General features: G+C 40.2%; 2 protein-coding genes across 8 annotated transcripts; one reads left to right on the top strand and one right to left on the bottom strand.

Moving 5' to 3' along the window:
* Nucleotides 1-792: 792 nt before the first annotated feature.
* LOC135608159 (uncharacterized) lies at nt 793-6757 on the top strand. 7 transcript variants are annotated; one of them, XR_010485442.1, is made up of 4 exons: nt 798-1310; nt 1502-4714; nt 5988-6231; nt 6332-6757. XR_010485442.1 is itself a non-coding variant. In XM_065100748.1 (3 exons), exon 2 carries the CDS (start codon nt 1599-1601, stop codon nt 4692-4694), a length of 3096 nt encoding a protein of 1031 aa, XP_064956820.1. In that variant the 5' UTR covers nt 798-1310; nt 1502-1598; the 3' UTR covers nt 4695-4714; nt 5645-5784. The 7 variants fall into 7 exon arrangements, 3 of the variants coding, with proteins under 3 accessions (XP_064956794.1, XP_064956820.1, XP_064956813.1); XR_010485441.1 differs by having other exon boundaries at nt 5846-6231; XR_010485439.1 differs by having other exon boundaries at nt 5792-6231; nt 6335-6757.
* Nucleotides 6758-8014: 1257 nt separating this feature from the next.
* On the bottom strand, nt 8015-8581 carry LOC135612074 (RING-H2 finger protein ATL70-like). Its single transcript, XM_065107842.1, has one exon. The coding sequence runs from the start codon at nt 8579-8581 to the stop codon at nt 8015-8017; it is 567 nt and encodes a 188-aa protein (XP_064963914.1).
* Between the last annotated feature and the right edge of the window lie 1460 nt (nt 8582-10041).

Raw genomic sequence — 10041 nt, 5'->3', positions numbered from 1 at the left:
AGATTGTATCGAAAGAGTATTGAATTTCTTATAGGCTTTTGATATATTGACATGATCATCAAATTAATTTTGTTGGATAAGATCGAATAATCGAATTCGATCTTAGGAAGAAATTATCTAAATTATTTCTCTTTTTTAGATGTGATAACTGAAAAAACGGTGCACATTTAACAACTAAATTCGATGACATATTCACCACTATATTTGAGGATATAAATCTTAATATATAAGGTTCTATTTATCACAAATTCAACCGTAAGCCACAACTGTAGTGTTCTATTTTACGATATAAAGCTTACTATATAAGGTAAGATATATTCACCACTACATTTGTTTTATCAATAAAAAAATAAGGTTTTGATCCTCAAATATTTATTTATGAAAAAAAAATTCTGATTACTCTTTTGTTGATCTTCGTATGAATTAAAATTGTGAAAAATATTGTTATTATTAATTATTTTCACCAAAAATAGAAATTTATTACTTTTAACCAATTTTTTTGAAAAATCAAACGAACTAAAATTGTGACATATGAAAGTATATAAGAAATCAAATAGCTAAGTTAAATTTTTTTATTTCTAAAACTTTGATGTTTCTTAGTGTTTCTAAAATCAAAATAATTAAGTTAATATTGTCATCCAAGATATTTAGGAATTGGCATTAGAGTCGACCGGTCCAACCGACATTAGACCGGAACAGACTTGCCGGTTCGGTTGGCTTGATTCGAAAAGGACCGGTCCGTTTCTCTCTCCTCTGGCTTACGATGATCTGAAAGTGCTCTCCGTACATATATCGAGCCCTGCCCTAACCCTCTGCCTGCGCTTTCGCCCTCGCCCTCTCTGTCGCCGTTGCCCCTTCTCTCTCATCGTCTCTCTCTATCTATCTCGCCCCATCAATCCCTCCCCGCAATTCTTCCAACCCTTTGGATCAGAGTATATCATCTCTTTCTCACCCTCTCCAAAGCAGAAGCAATCACCAGCTCCTCTTCTTAAAAAAAAGGATAACTTTTCCATCCTTGGTTGGTTTTGATTCTCGGTCCTGGTACCAGTCTAGTCTCTCCAGGGGCCCCTTGCTGGGTTTTCTCTGCTTGGATGCCTTTTTAGCTGCATCTGTTCTTTGGTTTCGGTTAGATTGTGTTGGGTTGTTAATTTTGGGGTTGAAGCTTCACGTTCCTTGAGGGATACCATATGCTTCAAGAAATACTCTGTAAGGAGAGCAAATAGTAAGTAAGAGTTTTTAGGGTTTTCTCGACAATTCGCACGGAAAAGCTCAACGGGCAGTCCCCGCCTACATCGTAAACCGTCGACCTGGTACTCTCCTAGCATCTGACAACTTCTCTTATTTTGTGGAATTCTGACGTTTAAAGATCAAATCTTGGTTTTTTTTTAATCGATGTTTTAGATAATTCGCTACAAATGGCTTTTTTGCATCTCTATTTTACATTCATATTTAGCAGAAAACATGATTTTTTTTTAATAATGCTAGTTCTCATGGTTTCTAGGGATCCAATTTTGGTCGCAAATAGTAATTCGCAGAGGAAGCTGTTGTTGTTCATAAACCTTATTGTGTCGGAATAGTGTTAGTTTCTTGATTTGGGGATGAGCGATTCAACCTGCATTAAGATCCGAAACATTTGTATTCTTGCCCATGTTGATCATGGCAAGACGACCCTCGCTGATCATCTGATTGCAGCATGCGGTGGTGGGGTCCTCCACCCGAAGCTTGCTGGCCGGTTGAGGTATATGGACTACCTTGACGAGGAGCAGAGGCGGGCTATCACGATGAAAAGTTCTTCAATTGCTCTCCAGTACAAGGACTACAATATAAATCTTATCGACTCCCCAGGTCACATGGATTTCTGCAGTGAGGTCTCCACAGCTGCACGTTTGAGTGATGGGGCCTTAGTTTTAGTTGATGCTGTCGAAGGGGTTCACATCCAGACCCACGCGGTCCTGCGACAGGCCTGGGTGGAGAAGTTGACTCCTTGCTTGGTCTTGAACAAGATTGATAGGCTGATAACTGAGCTAAAATTAAGTCCAATGGAAGCTTATAACAGATTGCAGAGAATAGTTCATGAAGTCAATGCAATTGTTAGCGCCTACAAGTCTGAAAAGTATCTTTCCGATGTTGACTCACTTCTTGCAGGGACATCTGGAGATGCGGATCAAGAATTGATAGAGGTGGAGGATGATGAGGAGGAAATGTTCCAACCACAAAAGGGGAACGTAGCATTTGTTTGTGCATTGGATGGTTGGGGTTTCTGTCTAAGCCATTTTGCAGAGATTTATGCTTCTAAGCTTGGAGCCAGTATGACAGCTTTGGTAAAGGGGTTATGGGGGCCTCGTTACTATCACACAAAGAAAATGATGATTGTAGGAAAAAAGGGTATAGAAGGTGTTACTAAGGATCCTCAGCCTATGTTTGTGCAGTTTGTGCTTAAGCCTCTGTGGCAGGTCTATCAGGCAGCTCTAGAGGCTGATGGAGACAGAAGGATGCTTGACAAGGTCATCAGTACTTTCAATTTGTCTGTCCCACAGAGGGAGCTCCAAAATAAGGACCCGAAGATTGTGCTCCAAGCTGTCATGAGCCGGTGGCTTCCATTATCAGACACAATCCTCTCGATGGTGGTCAAGTGCATGCCTGATCCTATCTCTGCACAATCTGCTCGCATTTCTCGGTTGCTTCCGAAGAGAGAGTTAGTGGTTGATAGTCCCAGCTTTGGCTCTGATGTGGTTGCTGAAGCAGAGTATGTGAGGAAGTGTGTCGCGTCTTGTGACTCTAGTGTTGATGCTCCATGTGTAGCATTTGTTTCCAAAATGTTTGCTGTTCCATTTAAGATGCTACCACAAAGGGGCTTAAATGGTGAAATCCTGAACAATCAGCCCACTGGTGAAGCTGGGGAATCAGATGAGTGCTTTCTTGCATTTGCAAGAATCTTTAGTGGGGTCCTCCATTCTGGGCAAAAGGTCTTTGTGCTCTCGGCTGTGTATGATCCATTAAAAGGTGAATCCATGCAAAGACATGTGCAAGAAGCAGAGCTTCAATCTTTATATTTAATGATGGGTCAAGGTCTTGTACCAGTATCCTCAGCAAGTGCAGGTAATGTGGTGGCAATTCAAGGACTAGGTCAGTTTATTTTGAAGAGTGCAACTCTCTCATCTACCAGAAACTGTTGGCCCTTCTCTAGTATGATGTTTCAAGTGGCACCTACTCTTAGGGTAGCTATTGAGCCTTCAAATCCAGCTGATATTGGTGCACTTGTGAAGGGTCTAAGGCTTCTCAATCGCGCAGACCCTTTCGTGGAAATTACTGTTTCATCCAGAGGTGAACAAGTGCTTGCAGCTGCAGGAGAGGTTCATCTTGAAAGGTGCATAAAGGACTTAAAAGAAAGATTTGCCAAGGTTAGCTTGGAAGTTTCACCTCCCCTTGTCTCATTCAAAGAGACCATTGAAGGGGAAGGTATCAACTTATTAGAGATTTCAAAGGCATTCTCATGTTCTACTGAATATGTTGAAAAAACTACACCAAATGGTAGGTGCACCATAAGAGTGCAAGTCATGAAACTTCCTCGTACTTTAACAAAGGTTCTTGAGGAATGTTCTGATGTTTTGGAAGATATTTTTGAGGGGCAGTCTAGAAAGAAAGATGGAAGTTTGGGGTCTCACATTACTCAGGATGATTGTGAACTCGTTGAAGGAGTCAGAAAGCGCATAGTTGATGCTATTGAAAGTGAATTAGAATTTGTTGCCAAGAAGATCGATAAAGATAGAGTTGAAAGATGCCGAAGAATGTGGTTTGAATTTCTTCAAATGATCTGGTCGCTCGGTCCTTCGCAGGTTGGGCCAAATGTTCTTCTAGTTCCAGATTCTGGAACAGGCAATGTTGACAGTTGCAGTCAAGGGCAAAGGGGTATGCTCATACGGGGTTCATGTGATGTTTCTAAAAGGTTAGGTTTTCTGAATACTGATATACAGACCGGCAGTAGTCTTACCAGTCTTGATGAATCGGCAGATGAAACTGAATTATTGTGTATGGAAGCTGAAGCTCTTAAAAGCAGCATTGTGTCTGGATTTCAGTTAGCCACCGCTGCTGGGCCTTTATGCGATGAACCCATGTGGGGTTTGGCATTTCTTGTGGAACCTTACATTTTCCGAGACACTTCTGATGCTTCCAATCAGTCTGACCAGTACGGTATCCTCGGCGGGCAAGTTATGACCACCGTTAAGGAAGCTTGTAGGGCAGCTGTGCTTCAAAACAAGCCAAGGCTTGTGGAAGCTATGTACTTCTGTGAGTTGAATACACCAACAGAATATTTGGGAGCCATGTATGGAGTTCTTGGAAAGATGCGTGCAAGGGTATTGAAAGAAGAGATGCAGGAAGGCTCCTCCTTGTTTACTGTACATGCCTATGTACCTGTTGCGGAAAGCTTTGGGTTTGCAGATGAGCTTAGGAAACGAACTTCAGGGGCTGCAAGTGCACTGCTTGTTCTTAGTCATTGGGAGGAACTACCGGAAGACCCTTTTTTTGTTCCAAAGACAGAGGAGGAGATCGAAGAATTCGGAGATGGTTCCAGTGTCCTTCCAAATATGGCAAGGAAACTTATGAATTCTGTGAGACGAAGGAAAGGCCTTCATGTGGAGGAAAAAGTTGTTCAGCATGCAACAAAACAGAGGACACTGGCCAGGAAGGTGTGATCTGTCATCTAGTGTATCCAGTGAGTATTATACAGTGACTTGAGTTATCAATTGATGCATATGTTACAGTGATGTACCATGTTATTAAAGTTATGCAAAATATTTAATGTTTAGGAAATTAATTTTGGTTAAAAAATATATGATTTGATATGTTTACACTACTGTGTATCTCTTTTTTCGTTTAATTTATTAATGTGTCATTCAACTTTGCTAGGCTGATTGTAATTGCTAAGCTTATAAAGATTTCTACATTCTCTTGTTCAAGTTGTAAGATTCCAAATCTTGAGATTATGAAAATGTTGACTGTCCATAGGCTTTTACTGTTGTAGGTTACTGTTTTAATCATAAAGTTCCATATATACTGATATAAGCTTGCTACTATGGTAAATTTTATCAATTGGAACTGACCGCTATATCTTTAACAACAATGAAGGCATAGGTTCCAAATATTTTGGATTAGCTGCACGGATCTTTTCTAATTATTGAGCTCTGTTGAAGGCAACACCAATGGTCTAACTCAGAATCATCAACTATATTTTATTAAGTCTAATAAATTTTCACTATCAATTTGATATCTATAGTTCTTCTGGGATTTCAGCCTATGACAAGTTTGTTTCTTTTTTGACAGTTCTAGGTCTTAAAAAAGATTATATAACTTTGTGTCTTATAAAGTTGATCATGGCATAACATACTAAGAATTTGTTATATAAGTCTCATGCACTGGCACATCCAGCTTAAACTGGAACTGCTTATTTATACTTGATTTTTGTAGCATTGGTGATCCTCCTTAGCATGGTGATGGATGTTGATGTGCAAAATGAGATAAGTGAAGAGACCTTATCAACAAAATTATTTGTGGCCTAGTTAGTTGCTTCTTGATATGATTGTTGGTGCTTAATGCTCAAAATGATTACTTAAAACTGCTGAGTCGTTAAAACTATGCATTGCAGCTGCATAATTTTGCAATCAGATATTGCTTTTTGCTTGGATTTTTTTTTTCATTGCTTCTGCTATATTAAGATGTTGGAAGCACATGGGCTGGTTGTTTCTAAAGATGTAAGGTTAGTTCTCTGTTTTTCATATGCTCTTGTTGGCAGCAAATTTGTCCTGATTTTGGATACCCTCCATCCTCTTTATTCAAAATGTGCTAGTGAGCATTTGTGTAGTTGGAGTCAGAGTTGCAAAAACAAAGTCTAAAAATACTACAGTTTGCAAAGAGGAATGATTCCATTAGAACTTAGAATATCAGAGTTCATGAATGAGTTTCAGCGACAGTTGATGTTAATATCTCAGAGAACTACAGAGCTTGGTCATCTTTTATTCAAGAGAAAAAGGTTGACATCTAGTAACTGGAGCTGGAAAGAACATTAGAGATTTGAACAAAAATTGCAAGAGAGGAAGTCACTTGTAGTGAAAGGAAATCGATAAGTGGTCTTATTGGTGACACGTTCAGTAGAAGTGAAGAAATTACCATCAGAAGCACTGCTGAATTTGCTGTAAGGAGCTCCGCTTTTTTTATTGTAGAACAAACAACACTGTAAGTTCTCGTGTATCCTGAGTTTATTGCTTATCATATTTTTTTAGTGTTTCTATAATTATGAGAATCCTAAAACTGATCTTAAATCTTCACTGGGCAGCAGGGATACTCTTCCTTTCAGTTCCAAACAAGAAGGTGAACGTGGACAGGGATACTCTTCCTTTCACTAGACATGCTGATAATTGCAGAGGAAAATCCACCCAGAGTAAGATTAAGAAGTATCCATCTCCATAACTTTTTGAAGCATTGTTACTCCATACTCTGATTTGGAACGTGGAGGAGGTAGCAGATCAAATTTGCAAGAACGTTTGACAATCATCATTGTTCCTCGATTCTTAACGGTTGTCACATTGATCAGCTGATGGATGATTTGACTGATTACTGGACTTAAGATTTATCTTGGCTATTGCTAGATTTATCCTGTATGATTGTTTCTGGTGCCTGTATTATACATGTTATTTTATATACTTGTACTCTTTTAACTTTGATAAGAGAAATAAAATAATTTCCAACTTTTATAGATAAACTTTTATATACTTGTACTCTTAACTTTGATAAGAGAAATAGAAGTTGCATATCATACTCATGCAGGCTAATTATATATATATATATATATATATATATATATATATATATATATATATATATATATATATATATATATATATTATAGTTATTTTTATTTAGTATTCTAATTTTTAGATTTAAAAAAATTTATATTGGAATTCCTATAGTTATGAATATTTATTTATTCTAGAGTCATCGATTTTATCGACGAAAGCACGAAAACGATGAGTAAAAAGATAATTTTAATATTTTAGTTATGTTTTCGATGGTGAAAGATGACGACATTGTTGGGGGTCACAGATGATTATTATGGATGAAGAGAGAGAGCGACGATAAGAGATGAGATAAAAGAAGAGAAGGAAGAGGACAATGTAGATGCCACTAACATTATCGTTCGGTAATTATGTTGATGTTGATGTAGATGTAGAGCAGTGAAATGGTCGTTCGACGTTAGCATAAATGCAGCAGTGTCTATTTGCATTTACGTTGGTATTGTTTTGCATCCGTGTCGATGTCGCTCGGCAATTGCATCGATGACAACATAGATGCAAAGCGGTGAAAGGATTGCACAACATTTGCATTGACGTTGAACATTTGCGTCGTTCTCTTCTTCCTCTCATTTTGCCTCATTATTGCTCTCTCTCTCTCCTTAGCCACAATAACCATCTACGGCTCTTAGTAACACTACCCTTCGCTATCATGAAAAACTTAAATGAGATGTTGAAATTATTTTTTTGTCTATTGTTTTTATGCTTCGGTCGATAAAATCGATGATGTTAGAGTAAATGGAGTTAAATATTTTAATTTCATAATTATAAAGATTTCAATATAAGTTTTTTAAGCATGCATATCAAAAATCTTAAAAAGGGTCTAATTATAAAAGGGGTAAAATGTAATCACGATGCATCTCATCCTCTAAATCAGTGCATGTCAAGGAGTTGAGCCTCTTACTCCATCTCATCATTCAAAAACCTTATCTATACTCAACCTCATCTGTAGTATACATGTGATATTATTGCCCAAGAGAATGAGTAAAGTCTCCAGGTCGTTCAAATAGGTTTAATGCAGGAGAAAGAGAACATCTCCACTTCAGCTTTCCATGGAAGGAAACTTAAGAGAAGATGATCTGATCTCCAAAGATCGTTAATGGACTGTATAGACACCATTATTTACAGAGAAGAAGTGAAGCAGAAACCTCTTCTTTTTTCTCCACATCCTATCGTGACTGCCTTCCCAATGGAATGACCTCAGCAAGCGGCGTCGGCGAGGGACTCGGCAACGGCGTCGTGCGGCAGAGCGGGCACGTCGGCCGCAACCGCAGCCATGGATCGACGCATTTCAAATGGAACAGGTGCCCGCACTCCGGCAACACCCGAAGCACGTCGGCGTCCTCGTACTCCGAGAGGCATATCGAGCAGCGCGAGGCTGCACCTCCCTCGTCAACGAGCTTGGCCTGCGCGAAGACGACCTTCGGGTACCTCATCAACGTGGCCTCGTCAAGTCCGGTTTCCACGTCCGCCATCGCACCGGCGAGCCTTCTCGCAGGCCGCCTGGAAGAGGTGGCGTTGGTTCGAGCACAGCTGTTGAATGCAAGAGCGATGGTGATAACGAGAAGCAGCACACCGACGGAAACGCCGACGCCAAAGCCGATTCCGCCGATCCCATCTGTGCTGAACATGCTGACAGAATCTCCACGGCCGAACCCCGAGGGGTTCATGATCTGGTCTGGTAGATGATAGAAACGGTGGTTCGAGTTCGGCAGGCTCTGCATTCCTCTTGCCATCTTATACTCGGGAAGGAAACAATATCTGAAGATTCATGGAAGCTTGGTTCTGAGATGTCAACACTGATAGGGTGGAAATGAGAGAAAGAGGGGAGGAGGAAGGAAAAGAAAGGATTCTAAATCAAGTAAAACAGGCCTGAGAAGCAAATGCAAAGCAAGTTGAGCTTTGGAAGCATTTGAAGGTCAATGCTTCTCTCATTTTTCTCCCAATGCATGTTTAAACTAAGCTGTCTCCATCTTGCTTTCGTGCATTTGATGCCCAACATAAGCGGCTTCATCTTGTAGACCAAAACCTTCTCTAACATCGATCTGCTGCTTGCATAATTAGTTCCTTAAATATAAGAACAGAAGAGCTTCTCATCCAGAAATGTTGAGATTCTTTTCTGATTTAACCTGAAGGCTGAGAAATAATTGAACTAAACAGATTCGATAAACATTATTCAAAGCTAAGAAAATGGGTCTTAACAGTTCCTTTTTCTTTAAATCAGCCTTGTCCTCAAAGCTGAGCAGCATCAATCTCGGGAAGTTTCTCTTTTAGCACTTCAGTCATAAGCTATCTGTAACGTATCATAACCCATTGATCAAGTAAATATGGTCTCAACTTTTTGACACCATAAACAATAGATCGATCTTTCGGTGTAGTAATCATTACAAGAAACTCCTGATCTTTGCTATCACAAGTGATTTGAATGCTACTACCCAACGACTTCAAAGAACAAAGATAAAAAGTGTTATTGAATAATAATAATAATAATAATAATAATAAAAGAAAGATGCACTTCATGTGGTTTAATGATTGTTGATGAGATGGACCCTTAAGTACTCCAAAACTGGGTTGATGAGATGGTTCTTTCTTGCATTTGACCACAACCAGCGAGCTGAGATTTGTTGCTTGGCATCAAGAATTAGTGATTTGAGGGATTAACTATATATTATTTGTTGTCCTTTGGACGTATTGCATGTGATATTATTACATGCTGATTTCTAATCTTGTGAAGGCCAAAACGATCATTTGAGGCGTTAATATCTCGTGTTGGACTTCGCCCAAGCCGTCCTGAACGTCCCCCTGGCGCCATGTTCTTCTCCGGACTCGGCGAGTCCGGCATCGGCGCCCACAAGCTCGCCCAGACCCTCGGCTTTGCCCGCTCTGCCTTCCTCCCTCCCGCCGTCTTTCCGGGGGACCTCCTATCCAAATCCGGCGCCTCTCAGGATCTCCTCGCCCTCGTCCCCTGCGCCCGCTCCGAGGGTGCTCGGCTCCTCTCCCTCACCAACCCTCCTGGTGGTGGTTGAATGGCAGCAGCACCAGCGGAGTTCTTGAAAACGGAGAGCGGCCTCGTGGTGTACATCTCGTCCCGGGGATGAGGTTGGCGGAGGTGAAGACGGCTCTGATGCTGCTCTTAGTACACCAAGATCTCTTACTCTTTCTCCCATCTTTTGCAGGTAGACCTTTCAAATCTTTC

Source organism: Musa acuminata, chromosome BXJ1-2, assembly GCF_036884655.1.
Source record: "Musa acuminata AAA Group cultivar baxijiao chromosome BXJ1-2, Cavendish_Baxijiao_AAA, whole genome shotgun sequence".
NCBI lineage: Eukaryota > Viridiplantae > Streptophyta > Magnoliopsida > Zingiberales > Musaceae > Musa > Musa acuminata.
Note: the sequence above shows the minus strand (reverse complement) of the source record. Positions and strands in the feature narration are given on the sequence as shown.